The 16,879-nt window shown below is 37.7% G+C and overlaps 1 protein-coding gene across 6 annotated transcripts in view; it reads right to left on the reverse strand.

Annotated features, from left to right (window-relative positions):
- The window catches only part of Fndc3b (fibronectin type III domain containing 3B), a 326,246-nt gene that overhangs the window by 139,203 nt on the left and 170,164 nt on the right, over window positions 1-16,879 (reverse strand). For all 6 annotated transcript variants that reach the window (XM_071615472.1, XM_071615470.1, XM_071615471.1 and 3 more), the window contains exon 5: window positions 1,247-1,490. In XM_071615472.1, the coding sequence (XP_071471573.1) occupies window positions 1,247-1,490 (244 nt within the window). The remainder of the gene's footprint in view (window positions 1-1,246; window positions 1,491-16,879) is intronic.

Consider the following 16,879-nt stretch of genomic DNA (forward strand, 5'->3'; position numbering starts at 1 on the left):
AACTCTAACAAACTTTCCAATATTTAATATTTACTGTGTCAAAATGGTGACTACGTTTTTTAAAAGTTAACTTAATTATTTTTCTGTGTTTCTGTTTTATATGCCCACTCCCTGATGGGTTTGTTTATGTCATTAGGCAAAAAAGATCAAATTACTGAAAAAATTATTGATGCAGCTGGCGCTACTGATTTCATGTTTTGCTATCATTTTCTCACATCTTGATTTTTCTGAATTATGCTAAATTTCTGACTACCTTAAAAAATTTCTGTCCCTAAATTACAACAGTATATTTCACCTGAATTACTCATCTCAAATTTTTCTTTCTATAATAAGGAAAAAAAAAACTGCAATGTGAGATGAATATATAGGAAAAAATTGAGAAGAGAATTGGTATTGATAGGAGAAAGCAAGATAACTTGTTCAAAAATTATACAATGTAACAAGTATTTCTCATCCAATTTACCTGAACCAATATAATAGGTGTTTAAAGCCATAAAATGTTTCAGCTCACAGAAGAAAATCATTTTGCAAACTCTTAAAAGGTTAAAATCTAATTTTTACCTCACTTATCTGGGTTCCATTTTGATAGAGAAGAGCTTAGACTAAACCAACATCCAGACCAAAACTTTAAAAAGGCATCTCAGTAGCTCAGAGGCTCTTTTCATGGCAAGGTAAGCATTTGCCTAACAACCAAGGAACTGTGGCTGCACTAATGGTTAGTCTCGAAATAAAAGCAAGCTCTGGTGGGCCACGTCAACAGCCAGGGAATTTCTGAGTTCTGCCAAGACAGATCTTTTGGGAAACCAAAAGGATATTGAGACTTCACAATCCTCTAACATTGGAAATAGGGCACAAAACACTTCAATTTCCTTTCTACTGCTAGCCCATACCAATGCCAAAGAAATACTGTGCCACAGTTCTGCCTCGGGCCATTCTTACATAAACATAGGAGAACAGGACACAGAAACATATGAGACAGATCACTGGTTCTTCTAAAGAAGTGGCTATTCCATTCCTTGGTCTTTGTGGGGTAGAAAAATTGGAAAAACTGTGGGAATGTGGGGAAACTGAGAGAAAGAAAGAGGGCTGCAGCCCACAATATAATCATTCCAAGACACAATTCAGGACAATGGAAGCTGGGAATTTCCCATGAGCTGCAGACCAGATAGATAGCTTATGAGTGCCCTTTTGTCTAAGTGTTGCACACAGTTTCAGCAGTTCCTGGAGCCAGCAATAATCTACTCACCTTGCTCGCCATATATTGTCGGGGGAAGGTGATGCTGAGGAAAAAACTGAGGCGGCATGTCTCCAGGTCCAGTAACAGGTGGGTAGTAAGCCGTGTGCGAGTTATGAATGAAATGCGGATGGTGGGTCAGGTAGGGGGGCAGGTGGTGGGTTGGAGACATGGCTGAGGGGTAGCTTGGGGGATAACACTCGGGAGACTGGGGTGTCACCACCACCCGGCGGACTCCAGTACTGTCTTCAATCACCTAAAGAAAAAGCCAAAAGAGAAAATATAGTATACATTATTTATTATGAACATATATGGAATTAATAATTTGTTCATTTTATTCTTCTTTCACCTATTCAAAAAAAAGTATGTTATATTCTGATTTTTGTAATTCATCTACTCATGATGAGATTTAAAATGAGTTCTAGCAGTGATAACATTTAACTATTAAAATGTGCAAAAACAAACTATCAACCATCTAATTCTGACTTCACCAAACTTTTCAAGGAGACCAACAGCTTGATAACAAATCTTGTTTTTTGGTTTTGGTGGTGCTGCAGATTGAACCCAGGGCCTTGTGCACGTAAGGGAGGCACTCTACCAACTGGGCTATATCCCCAGTCCCACAAACATTTTTGTCATAAACTTTTCACCAGCTTCATTCTAAGTAAACATGTGTGCTTAAATTGATTTTAGGAGTAATTCTGAATGTACCTATCAGCTCAATGGCTTCTTTCTGGGTGTTAGGAGCATGTTTCCAGGGCTATGCTTCCAGATCTACGCAACAGCATTCTACCCCATTCCTGCTTTAACATGCAACATAAGGGCTTTAGGAAACAAAAGGAACATTAGTGTCACAAGCCACACAAGTGCCCTAAAAGACCATTTAATCTGGGGATTAAGGATGTGGATGAAATGAATGGATTCTGACCAATGAAAAAGTTGGGCAATCCCAAATCAGGGTGGACACTTTTGCTCCCAAGTTGTCCAGAAGCTATAGTGAGTGCCGGGAAGGGCAGTACTGTGAAGGGCAAGTCTGATATGAGGAAAGTGAGGTGATCAACACTCTATCCACACTTCCTCTGAATGTTTTTCAACTCACTCAAGGAAGGCGACTAAGGCAGTGTGAGACCAACACTTACTGCCTCTGTGGCCAGCATCATGCTAACTGCTCAAAGTGTAAACAATTTTGGTAAAACTCAAGAAAAGAAAGAGTGACTGCAACTGACACTGTAATTAAAGGCAAAGCTGTGGGGTGTGTACATAGGAGGGCATGGGATAACAGAATCAGGAAAGGTTTCAAGGACCTCAAGGAATTGTAGGACTGAGACAGCTGAGAGAATGGCCCTCAGAATAGATCCCTGCAGAGTACACTTGGGGGACAGAAGGTGTGGCTCAGTGGTAGAGGACTGCCTAAGATATCCAAGGGTCTGGGTTCAATGCCCAGTACTGCAAACATTAGAAACAGAATAAACTTGCAAGCCAAGAACAGGCCACTGAGGAGACACACCAATATCAATCCTTGAAGACAATCAATGCATACACTCTGACAGGAAGTTTGGTTTTTAAATTTTTTTTTTGTTTTTTCTTTCTTTTTTTTTTAATAAAAAGTCAGAAAATTGAGCCCGTATATTGAAATAAATTCCTCATTACACCTCAGGAGGTTGATTATAGGCCAAAATAAAATAACTTAATCATGTCTAACAACAAAAATAAACTATACTTAGGCTCATTTTTTAAAATATTGCTTAAGCCAAATTGGCAAGTCTATCACTGTTTAGTCTATATTTTAGTGTACAAAGTGATAAGTTTAGCTTGAATTAACAGCCATTCATTTTATCCTAAGAAAATAAAAGTTTTCGTATTTTAACATAAAAGTTCTCACTATGTTAACATTTCCTCAAATAAAATAATATTAACTCCTTAAAATTTAGATTCTAAATCAAAGCTCACTCAAGACAACTTTTACTATGTTCTCTAATACATGTAACCTCTTCTGGGCCTTCACAAACTAATTATTTATAAATTAATTTATAAATGCATTTATAAATTAATTTATAAATGCACAGATGCTAATTTACCACAGCATATGAAATGTGTTTAAAGCATGACATTGGAAATTCTTATGCATGTATTGATAATTAACACAAAGTACCTTCTTTTCGTGTAAAATGCAGAGTGGAAATATACTGTTTGGTAGAACATTCTGCATGATTTTAGTATAAATATGTTTTGTATTATTCTTATCATCTGATACAAACATTAATTATTCTAGTGTCTTTTTTTCCCTTCTCTACCTTCCACTAGTTATTAAGAAAAACGTAATGTATATTCCAGATATTTCTCTTTCACGAGATCTTAATCCAATCTAGAAGATCACAGAAGCAAAATATCTGTTTTCTACACACATACAACCTTTTTTATTTCAATAAATTAAATGTCCAATAGTCAACCAGGTGCATGGACTTCACTGATGTAATAAAACAGAAACAGAGCTCACATTTAATATGAAGAAGATCTTCTTGTGCTTGTAAACAAAGGTAGTTAAAATGATAAAAATAAATTATTTTCATAGTATCATATGATCTCTCCCTGCCCCTCCCCTCCTTTCCTTTCCTTTCGTAACAGGGATCAAACCCAGGAGTGCTTAATCACTGAGCCATATCCCAGCCACCCCCCTCCTTTTTTGAAAAAAATTTTATTTGGAGACAGGATCTTGCTAAGTTGCTTATGAACTCATTAAGTTGCTGAGTCTAGCCTTGAACTTGCGATCCCCCTTCCTGAGCCTCCCAAGCCTCTGGGATTACAGGCATGCACCATCATGCTCATCTTATATAATTTCTGACTTACTATAACAAAGTACTTTTTAAAAAAAGCACTAAGAAAAAATAAAGTGCTTTGTCAAAAAGCACTAAGAAAAAATTACAATCAAGAGGAAAAAAAGAAACAAAAATGAAGATGTGAAGCCATACGATTATCTTTTACTACTGTATTTTGTAAGAATACTTGTACTTCTTAAAAAAATTAATAAATGCCAATCTGAAGGATAAATTACCCTTCATACACACACTGAAAAGTTCCCAGTTAGAAAATTTAAGTAGCTTCTGAAACCACAAATTGCCTGCACACATAAAAAGTGTTTGACAGTCCCATTTCTAATTATCTTAAATTATTCCATGGTGTTTGTGAATGTACTCACACATGTACACACACAATGGGAAACTTTCAGAAACCTGCTCTTATCAAACTCGGGCCTACACAAAAAAGCCAAAAGTATGTATTAATATTTTGCTTACTGTTCTTCTATAACATAAATTGCAACATATTTTAGTTATCAAATTCAGTTGTGAACTACGCCTAAGGAGATTTTGCTTTTGTTATGCAGGAGCAATCATAATGCACAAAAGAATAAGTGACTTAGAAAATAGTGGCAATAACATTCTTTCATAAAGATGGTTCATAAGTCAATGTATTATTGTATTTTAGAACTTAGACATCTGAAAGAGTTCAGTCCAAAAATCCTGAGGCAACAAGACTTCAATCTTCTTAAATGCCTATGGAAGAGACAGATTCATTTCCTTCTTGGATGAATGAAATTGTGACAATTTCCAGAGGCAGACAAATCACCTGTATTCAATTCAACAATTATTTCCTGACACTATGTGCTAAGCACTGAATAGTCTATGATGAAAAAAGTAGGTGCTAAGCAGTAAGACTCATCTACAGAGCCTGAGAAAAATAAAAAGAGAAAAATTAGACTAAGTCCTAGTAAGTCAGATGCAAGGCTCTTCATCGAGATTTTTCCCAGCTCTGTGACTCAACAGAATCGTCATTCATGTACCTTCTCTGGAGAGGCATAGAACCTTGAAAAAGATCACTAAGCTAAGTTCTAAGACTGCCACCCATTATGGGACTGAATTGTGTCCCACTTACCCAAAAATTCATGTTGAAGTCCTGATGCTCAGTGCCTTAGAAAGTGCCTTTTGAAGAGTAATTAAGGTAAAACAAGGTCACAGGACTGGGCTCTCATCCAGTGTGTGACCACCATCTTTATAAGAGGAGATTAGACATACCGAGACAGGGGAAGTCCATGTGAAGACACCAAAGAAACATAACCATCTACATGTCTGGTGACAGGCCTTAGAAGAAACCAGATCTGCCCACCACCTCAACCTCAGACTTCCAGCCTCCAGAACTAAGAAAATTTATGTTGTGTAAGCCAGACTGAGCCTGTTGGGATTCTGTTCTGGCAGCCCAGGCAAACTAATATACCACCTATCAGAGCCTCAGAGGATGAAGGCTGAATCCAAGGTTCTCCTAACTTAAGTTCTACAAGCCTTGCCTGCTTTTAAAAACAAAACACAACAACAAAAAACCACCTCTCTTTAAAAAAAATTGATGCACTTATCCTCCCTAATTCTCAAGCTAACGAAGAAAGTCAGCCTGATGGCAAGTAGCAGTGGTTTGATTCTTTATCATGTCTTGTTCATTTCTGTAAGCATTTACTGAAAATCTTCTATAGTGTTCTTGCTATCCTTGGCCTAGATACTAAGATAAAACAGCTAGAGAAGAAAGCATAAAGGATAGACAAGGATAATCTTTGTCTTAACTCATACAAGTATGATCAAGAGAACCAACAGAACAGCCTGGAAACAAGAGCAAGAGGGGACAGAAGAGGAGCCCTGTGGGATGGTGGCTGAGGGAGGAACTCATCTAACTTCCCTACCTACCTGAGAATGAGGCATTAGCATCCCGTTTTACATGAAGCAGAACCGAAGCAGAACTAAAGCAGAACAGCAGGATTAAAATGTCTGTCTACCTAAGTTATAGGGCCAGGTTTTCACTCTGGTCTGTATACTCTTGTTTTCATTCTGTGTAGAATTATACAGAAGGTAGGGATGATGAGCAGTAAATATTAACAATCAACTGTTGAGAAGTGGGGTATGTGAGTTATTAAGAGATATGAAAGGATTCAAGAAACAGCCAATATTTATTGACTGCCTACTACTGTGCTTTAATACCCTCTACCTGAAAGGAGTCAGAACACGTTCAGTTCCTGGAACAGTGCCTGACACAAAATAATGGCAAAATCTTACCACCAATTTTTAGTATCAATGTTATCATCTCATTACATCCTTCCAAACAATCAGTGAGGCAAATACGGTTATATGTATCCCCATTTTAGAAATAAAAAGAATGAAGCTCAGGGAAGTCAAGCTAACTTGCCTAAAAACAGAACTTTCTGGAGGAAAAATAAATTTTGAGCCCAAGAATTAAAATCAATCTTGTAAAAAAGCATTTGTTCCAAGTGTCTTTTCTTAGCTATCAGAGAAGGTAGTTCCCCTTTCTGAACTGGAATGTTCCACAGGAATTTTAATAAACTCCTTAGCTTCTGAAACTCTTTCCTTCAACTTTGATTGGGCTGCAAAACCCACAAGAATCAAAACAGAAGCTTAAAGGGCAGGAGGCAAAGACAAATTTTAAAAACCTGCCCTGGATTGGTCAGGGATGATCCAGGATACAGGCACTGGCGGCCTCTGCAGGTAGACACACATGAACCCACAAACATGGACACAGCATGCTGTGTAGCGCAGCCAGTCTGTGGGAGTAGCAAGGCACACAGCGTGAGCTTCCTGAACACAGAAAACTGGGACCATGTGAGTTTATGAAAATCAGCTAAGCTGCATTCCTAACTGCTGCCAATCTGTCTGAAGGGGGCTCCAGGCCCTTCCAGGAAGTGAAGGTATCTTAGAAAACAGCCAGCATGCAAGCAGTGAGCAAAGAGAAGAAAAAGGTTAGTCAACTTAATACAGTTCCAAGGCTGTCAGACGGGTAGGCAGCAGGTCCAGGGTTCACCCAATTGGATGGGTGCTCCTTTCCCACCCAGCACCTGGATCTGCTCCCCAATTCAAAGGCAAGTCCCTCAAAAGCAACTGGGACCATAGAAGGTATTCAATAAATTCTGGTAAAATAAATACATGAAAAAAAAAAAAACTCCTCCCCCTAAAAATTTTTTAAAAAATAATGTTTATCTACTGTAGATTTGACATGTGCCAATAATATTAACACATTCATTATCAAGTTTTGCCCTGTAACTCTGGTAAATAACTGGCATTCTACTCTAAAATTTCAGATAATCTTGGAGCTGGGATGTAGTTTAATGGTAGAACACCTTCCTGGCATGTTTGCGGTCCTTGGTGTGATCCCCAGCACCATAAAAAAAATAAAATTTTGATAATCTGAGCCCAGCAAATTATATATTTGTCATTTGTGATCCTTTTGTCACAAATATTTATATAGAAAGATTGCATATGTCTAGCATAAGATCTACTTTATTCCCATATAAGACTAAGCAGCTTATCCATCACCAACCAGGAGTAAAAAAGCCACAGCTCTCACTTTCCCTATCTTCACCAACCGCCCCCACCCCTGCATTTCCTAGTATGTTTAACAGTATACAAGAGGCAAAGCAAGGGTATTCTTCATGTCGGGTAGAGATTGGAAACATGAGGACTACAGCTTCCCTAGCCAATTGATTCCTTTCTACTACTATGGATCAAACTTCCACCACCATCACCTCAGACCTATAAGAGGGGAAAATTAGAATAAAAGCATGTTCACAAAGCAGCAAAACAGTTATAGGAGCAAACAGTCAAGCATTTTATTTTACAGATGAAGTTCAAGTTATTTGGATTAAAATGGTCTTACCCTCATCTCCTGACAAGACTTTGTCTTTGTTTTTTATTTGTTCTGTATAGTTATACACGACAGTAGAATATATTTTGACATATACATACATGGAGTATAACTTGCCATTCTTGTAGCTGTACATGATGTGGAGTTTCACTGGTTGTGTATTCATATATGAACAGAGGAAAGTTATGTCTGATTCATTCTATTCCCTGCCCCCTATTCCTTCCCTTCATTCCCCTTTGTCTAATCCCAATAAACTTCTATTCTTTACCCCCTACCCCCCTACACACATTTTTCTGTCTTTTAAAATTTAATGGTTAAGGGATGGGATTGTGGCTAAGCGGTAGAGCACTTGACTAGCATGTGAAGCACTGGGTTCGATTCTGAGTACCACATTAAAATATATATATATATATATTGTGTCCAAGTACAGGTAAAAATACTTTTAAAAGAGTTCAATGTTGTTAAAACTGTGAAATGGTTAACACTAATGAGATAATATTTTGTCTTTCAAATGTCTCATTATCATTCACTCATCGAGAGGATAAACCCTCTAAGTTTAGGACCACTTTCTTTTGCCACAGGACATGCTTATATTTGTACCCAAATGGCAAGACAAATGATTGGTGATGTTTGCAGGTTTGTAAAAGCCCTTTCATAATAACAAAGGATTATCTAGTTGAGCAGCTACAGGTTGATAATACATACTCTCTCCTGAATCAAGAAGAGAAAGTTTCTTCAAAGCTTCTATTACTTTTCTCAAACAGTTCTTGCTAATGGTTAAGTCAAAACATCCAATCTTCATAGGTAATTGAAACTAAAGTTTTAGGCAATGAGTTAATTTATGAATGACAAAAGGTCCCAAAACTTTTAAAGTACACACTCATACAATATCCACAAAGCTTTAAACTTCTCATTGGTGCCTAATTTTCAACCCACTCACCTCCAGGAAATGGCTAAGATATGTACTGAGGGTGGAATGATGACACAATGGAGTTTGATCCACAGTAGCAGAAAGCTCTGTGATGCTGAAGAGGGGGAAGCACAAGCATGTATCTTCAATCCTTCTGGACATGAATCTCATACACAGGCTTATTTCAGAGATGATCAGGACACCCCCATAAATGGTGATCCCTCCTCTTTTGGCTTTACACATGCAAACACACTTACCCACTTAGAAAAAGGCTGAGCTTCTAATCACACTCATATCAAGTTTTTAATTTGGCAAAAGGACAACGAGGGCACATAAGTGAAATCACCTCCAAGCACTCTACTAGACACATCTGACTCTTTCCAGGTGCTATTATCCATGGATTATTCCAGGATTCCTAATTGAAATCACCAAGGGCTATCTCTTTGGCCCACTACTTCAGGGAATTATATAATAGAATAGTTGAGGGGTTAATGTAGTCAGTTACTAAGACATTCCCAATAAAGAAGGAAGCCCAGCAAAGACACATCTTATGACTGTGCAGACCCCCAGCTGGCTAGCACAAGCTCCTCTTTTACCAGCTGTCCAAACTACAGGATCCCATGGGGAGAGACACACAGACATAGACACACCAGTTGAGGGTCAAGCCTTCTCAAGATACTGCAGAGAACCAAGAGACCTCTTCTCAAAGTAGGAACTTAAGAAAAATGTAGCACTAAAAACAAAATAGCAAATCAATCAATTTGGTATGAGAATCAAAGGTGGCAGACAATAACAACTCCTACAATTTGTACATCACTTTAATAGTTTATATAGTGTTTGACATAGAACCTAATTAATATTAATAACTCAGATGACTTCTAACATGGTAACATCGTAGTCCTAAAGTCTAGATGAAGACTCTTCAGGAGTGATTAACCTAAGGTCAGTTAAGTGGGTGAAAACTTTCACAGTGAGTGGAAATACCACACTATTTCTATCATACTTTACTGCATAACGTGCACCTGAATATGAAAAACAACAAAAGGGCAAATTAAAAGATCAAAAATCAAACCCAATCTTTCAAACACGTGGCATATTAGAACACTGGACAAGTACACTTGAAACGGAGATCCTAATGATCAGGACACACACTGGACAAGTAGAGAAAATTACAATCACAATTTCAATCAACAATAAAACAGGCAAAATAATAACAACAATAATTTTAAAACAGGGCAATTATTTCTGACTAACTGGAAATGCTATTTTAAAGGAACAGAATACCTGTCAGGTGACGAAGAGCAAGCAGAGATATAATGGTTTAATTTGTGCCCAACTGAGTTGTCTTTGAGATATGAACAGTGGGAACCTGCAGTACCTCTCCATTAATCAGCACACAAGGGTTGGCCAATCACATCTTTTCAGTCCACCTTCTCAGGCACACTCACATCCTTGGCAACTAGGCTGATTACTCAAGGGATACCAATACAAGGCACAGAGCCTTCCATAGTTGACCCACCAGGCAACCAACATAGTCCTCAGTACATTATCTACACATCTTCAGGGAATATGTTATCTTTCAAGATTTTCACAGCTATCAGGCAGTTTTGATAATCTCCCCCAGAGAAGGACAAAGCTGTGCCATTCAAGAAACTGAGGAAAAGACAAGGCATTGAGATTTGATCAAGATTACCTAATAAGCACATAGTAAAACCTAAGTCTAGAACACTTTGAAACTCATGCGTTTTCTATTCCTGCACTATCCCACTCTGATGAAGAGACTAGATACAAGGCATCAGGAAATCAACAAATAGGGCCGTGCCTTTCCCAGGGACAAGCAGCACCACGGTTCTCCGTTTCAAGTGTACCACTATTTCACCAACTGGGGCCTTTACTAGATTAGATAGTCTTAAATGGGTCCATGGAATCCTAGCTCTCAAGGGTAAGAAGGACAGAATGAGCAGAACAGCATGAATAGAGCAGAATCACCTAATTTTAGATTAGAAAATAACCTCAGATATCCTCAAATGCTTTCCTTTTCTCTCCTCTCTCCATATGATAAAAACGACTCCAGCTAGCCAGCTAAAATTTGATAAATGCCTATGGTGAGCTGGGTACCCTTCAAGGAACTGGAGATCCTAATGATCAGGACACACAAATTCCCTGCTCTTGCATAAGACAGATAATGACTGAGTAAATCAACAAGTGATACACACAAATAACTTAATATTCCCCATAGAGCCCCACTGGGGCCCATGTTTCCTCCTGCTAATCCTGGGTTCTAACATGTCACAATGCCAGGATCTTAAAAACAAAGGAGAGAAATACAAGAGAAGATGTTGAGCAGGGAGACAGGAGAAGGCTCAGAAAGGAGAAACTTGCACAATACTTGGAATGGAGGGGACATTCTTAGGACATTTCTTTAATTTAGCATTGCCAACCCTGTCTGTAATCACTTCTCAGACAAAATAAATGGAAAATAAAATTGCTGCAAATCCACTGATAATGCTCTTTTCTACAGACCCCTCCCTTGTCCCCACCAACATCACACACTCACACTGTACACTGTGGAACATTTTCCTAACTTCCTATAGAAAAAAACAATTCCTTCAAAGGACTGAAAGTTTTGAAAGAGAATCTAATTTTCTTAGTGCTGGCAGTCAAGTGGATTTGATTCTCAGTTTGTCAGGGCACAGGGCAAGGACCACCCCCGCTTTCTGCTCCTGACACAATGTTGAAGCTGGAACAAGGTGGTGCTCTTGTCACAGCCTGCAATCGCAAAGGGGAGCAGCTGAGTTTGATGCTTTAGCTTAGCTGACATGGCTGAGCAAACTGGGGACAGCACTGCATGACTTTCATCTAGCAGGCCCCGTTATTTCTCCACAGGAGCTTCTGCTTTCCAGGCAACTCTTCAAACTGTCTCTACTGCAGAATAACCAATCAAATCACATTTGAAATGCACTTTTTTTATATACATATCTTGTCTCTCCATGGCCAAGAGAAACAGAATTTCAACAGGTACTGACCTCCCAAATAATGGATTGAGGTAAAAAGTGTACCTCTCTTGGAGCAAGAAAAATACTTATTTTGACTGTTCTCCAAAGTTTTGGGGTTACATCAGTTAATCTGAAAAAAGAAGAATGACTTCCCAAATGGCAGATCATTAACTTGGATATTTTACCTTTTCTTTTTAGATGCTTTTTTAATCTTTGAAACTTTTCCTATAGAATTGGAAAAATGTACCATAAATTACTATGAAATCATGGAAAATAAAATTCAGTGCATCTGCTTAAGAAATTTTTACATATAAATTATTCAGAGAGTTAATGATGGAGGTGGGGAGAACCACAATAACCATGGCCAATGTACAATGAAAAGGAAAAATTTGCTTCATGCCATGTGATATATTTTTAGGAAGGCAAGCCCCTGCCAAACTTACACTGGATTTGTTGTAACGTAGTCTTTTTTATTATAATACCTCTTACTGAACCCATACCACACTTCTCTTAATTTTTACTTCTTCCACATCAAGAAGATATTCACATATATAGAAAAAGAACTGTAAAAGTCCCACAGGAGGGGCGAAGGTGGAACCTGAAGCAAGTCCTTTCCAAGTACAGCCATGTTCTTCCCAGCTGGCCTACTACTCCTGTTCACTTGCAGCTTCCACCCCAATCACACTCCAAATGCATTTACATGGCGGAGATGATGACTGTGACATAGTCAACTACATCCAGGCTTACCTAAATCTACTCCCTCATAGACGAAAAAAATCACCCTCTATTTTTCTCTCAAGCTTAAAAGGTCAAGTTAGTTTTCCCTTGAACCTTCCCCAACCTCCCAATCCAACAAAAATAGAGCATGAAACACATTCACACTCAACACAGAAAGACCACTGAGTCCAAAGAGAAAGATTCCTCTTCTCCTGCCCCAAGTTGGGGGTACCTTTAAGAACTATGGTTCAGTTCTTTTGTCATAAGAAACAAAGACTGCAGTTACCTTGCAACTCTATTAAACTCTAGGAGATTGTCTTAAAGTAGGTTTGTCTGCTCTTAATTGACATTAAGATTTTGTCAAATTTATTTGACAAAAGGGCTTTAGTTACTTAAATTTGCTATTATCAAGAATTTTTCCATTGGCTTAGTTACCAACATCTTTAATTGTTCATTTGCCTCCCTCTTAATTTTCTTCAATGACAGACCATCCCATTCATAATAGTTGCTGTCTGAGTATTAGAGATAAGCAGGCACACCACACACCCACACTGCCAGAAAGTAATACATCCATCAAGACAGGCCCTGCTGCTGACTTTGAGATCACATCAGAGCAGGAAAGAAATCAGTATAATCGGAAATGCCTGGTTTGCAATCCTGGCTCTAGTCAGGGCCTCAGCTTCCTCATCTATAAAGTTAGGCTGATGAGAAATAGAGACATAACTAATTCATTTAGCATGGTGCACAACATACACAGTAAGTACTACCACTGTTACCACAAAGAATAGCATGAAGGTAAGTGGGGCCAGCTGACTCATTATTTGCCAATTCGTAAATGGGACAAGTCACTGCCTCTTCTTTGTTAACAGCTTTACTGAAATATAGTTTTATACCATCAAATACACACTTTTAGAGTTTAGTACATTACAGAATTAAATGACCACTATCTACTTTCAGAACATTTTCATCACCCCAAAACAAATACTATACCCATTAGCAATTGGTCACTCCCATTATTCCCTCTCTCAGCTCTGACAACCATTAGTTCTCAATGGATTTGCCCACCATGAACATTTCATATAAATGGAATGATGCAATATGCAACTTTTGTGACTGAATGACTTTTTTTCACTTAATATGTAGTCTTCAAAGTTTCTCCATTTTTCAGCATAAATCTGTAATTCATTCTTTCTTATGGCTGAATAATCACTATATAGATCACATTACACTTACTCAAGTGCCCTTTGAAGCTCAAAATTTTCCAAATAAGTTGATAGAAAACTGGACTGCTCCCACTTTGAGGTCATTATAATGCTGCTATGAATATTCATGTACAAGTTTTTACATGGTCAGGTTTTCCAGTCCTCTTGGTTACATAACTAGGAGTACAACTGCTGGGTCCTATGGTAACTCTATATTTAACCTTTGAGAAATTGCCAGAATGTTTTCCAAAGTAGAAACACATATTGACCACACACAGTGAGTGTATTAGTATTCCAATTTTCCTATCTCCTCAACAACAGGTGTTAGATTTCTTTTTTTAAAAAACTATAGCCATCTTACTAAGTGTGAAGTACACTGCATGGTAGTTCTAATTTGCATTTCTTTGATGGCTAATGATGTTGAACATCTTCTTTTTCTCCCCTACTCCCCAAATACTGAGGACTGAACCCAGGCTCACTACCACTGAGGTACATCCCCAGCCATTTTTAATTTTTATCTATCTATCTATCTATTCATTTATTGAGACAGGGTCTGGTTAAATTACCCAGGCTGGCCTTGATCTTGAGATGTTCTTGCCACAGCCTCTTGAGTGTATGGGATTACAGGTATGAGCCGCAGCCACTGAGCATCTTTTCAAGTATTAATTGGCTACTTCTATATCTTCTTTGGAGAAATAGCTACTCCAAGTCCTTAACACATTTTGTGTTGTCTTTTTATTCTTCAGTTAGAAGAGCTCTTTGTATATTCTAGACACAGGTCTCTTCTTTCATATATGATTTGCACATACTTTCTCTCATTCTATGAGTTTGCTTTTCATTTTTTTATAGTGCCCTTTGAAGCACAAAATTTTCCAATTTGGACACATGTCAAATTTATCTGTTTTTTCTTTTGTTGCTCATGCTTTTGCTGTCACATATAAGAATCCATTGCCTAATCTAAGGTTATAGAATTTTACTCCTAAAGTCTTGCAGTTTTAGTTCTCATATTTATAATGTTTTAATTTTTGCATATGATGTGAAGATTCAACTTTATGCTTTTTGCACATGTCAATCAATATCCAGTTGTCCCAGCGCCATTTGTTGAAGATTACTTTTTCCTCCACTGAATTATCTTGGCACTTCTCTCTCTTTTAAATACACATGCACAGCATTTCAATACTTGCAGGTATAGCTCAGTCTGATCTCGTTGTTTTACAGCTCTTAGGAACTACATTGCTATACTTGAGCCTATAAATCTTTGAAACATACACATGAACCTCTCCTACACAGTCATGCACTGCTTAAGGACAGTTCTGAGAAATGCATCATTAGACAATATCATCACTGTGTATAAGAGTGTACTTATACCAACCAAGTATGTCACAAGTGGATACAGTCTTCCAGGACTGCCATTGTTTATGCAGACTGTCACTGTCCAAAATGTTGTGTGACACAAGAATGTATGTAAGCTTCAACAATAATGTTTATTGTGTACTATGTGCCAGGCAGTATTTCAGATACAGAGATACAATCCACATGAGGCAATAAGATTTCTTGGGAATGATTATGAAAAACACTGTTTTCCATGACAGAGATGGGGACAGATTGCTTCGAAGGTGCCAAAAGATTTTAATTTTGTGACTCTTTACACAACTGCATGACAACAATATATTCCACTCCTCAGATCTCCTAGTGATGGCAAGTCTCCTGTGACATTTTATACTCGGTTCTACCCTCCTTGTTTTTTTGAATTGTGTATGCTACCAGTTTTAAAGATGTGGTACACACATCAGATTGGCTTCTCAATTCAGTTTTCTCCACATTAACAATGTTTTTCTCAGATACGTTGCTATGACACAGCACTAAAGATAATATCTGTCACTGTCACTGAAAGTCAATAAACTCTGGGCCCATCTTCTGGTTAAGAAGCTCAATTAAAACAGTTGTGCATGTGTCTACAGACTTCCTATTCTTGTTGTTTAATGGCACAAAAATGTTGCATTTTTACTATTCCTTCTAGCATTTTCTGCTATAATCATCAACTGGGAAGAAGTGTCACCATGCTTCCACCATCAGTTTTTATTTTTTTTTTTAGTTGTAGTTGTACACAATACCTTTATTTTATTTATTTATTTTTAATTCATGTAGTGCTGAGGATAGAACCCAAAGCCATGCATGTGCTAGGCGAGCGTTCTATCACTGAGCCACAACCCCAGCCCCCACCATTAGTTTTTTGGTTGTTTGTTTGTTTTAATTAGTTATACATGACAGTAGAATGATGTATCATACGATGAACAAATATACTTTCTTTTCAGCACCACCTGGCTCCTTCTCTAAAATAGACCATATCTTAGGCCACAAAGCAACTTTTAGTAAATAAATTTTAAAAAGAGAGAGATAATACCCTACATTCTATCAGCCCAGAATGGAATGAAATTAGAAATCAACGATAAAATAAAAAATAGAAGCCGTCATTAGTTTTTGAAAGAGAGTTTACAGTTCTTCTTTTACTCTATTTTGATTTTCAATAGAAGTTTTTTTAGAATCAGAAATAGATCAAGGTCAAAATTTCTCCATTTTGCCTAGGACTTTCAATAAATGTTTTGCTTTTAATATAATCATAGCAATACCACTAGCATGTTCAGATTTTAACTGGTATTCTATTCTTTAAATAGACCTTCAGCATAAAAGGAGGTATTTTTGCCATCACAATGGTGAGAACTGCACAGTGTTCAATGGAATGAAACCTTAAAATTAATAAGTAGGGGACAGAATGGAATTCTACATTCCTTGTTATTTTAATTGACTGGTGATATGAATACCACTCATCATCTCATGCTCCTGCTGGAAAAAGCTGTTCTGTGCCCTTCCTCCCTCCACTGATTCTTATTTACAAAGACTCATTTAAAACAAGTCATTTATTTTCAACAGTGAGAAAACTGGCCAACAATGTGGCTACATAAGGGGGGAGGGGAAGTCAAACCGACTCACATTTAAGTATAGAAAAAATGAAATCGTAGAGGCCATAGTATACTTTACTCACTAAAGAAGGTCACATTTTTATATCAGAGAAGGATGAATCTCCTTTGATTCCTGATCGCTTCACCAATTTTCCTATATGGCTGCC

Source organism: Marmota flaviventris, chromosome 8, assembly GCF_047511675.1.
Source record: "Marmota flaviventris isolate mMarFla1 chromosome 8, mMarFla1.hap1, whole genome shotgun sequence".
NCBI lineage: Eukaryota > Metazoa > Chordata > Mammalia > Rodentia > Sciuridae > Marmota > Marmota flaviventris.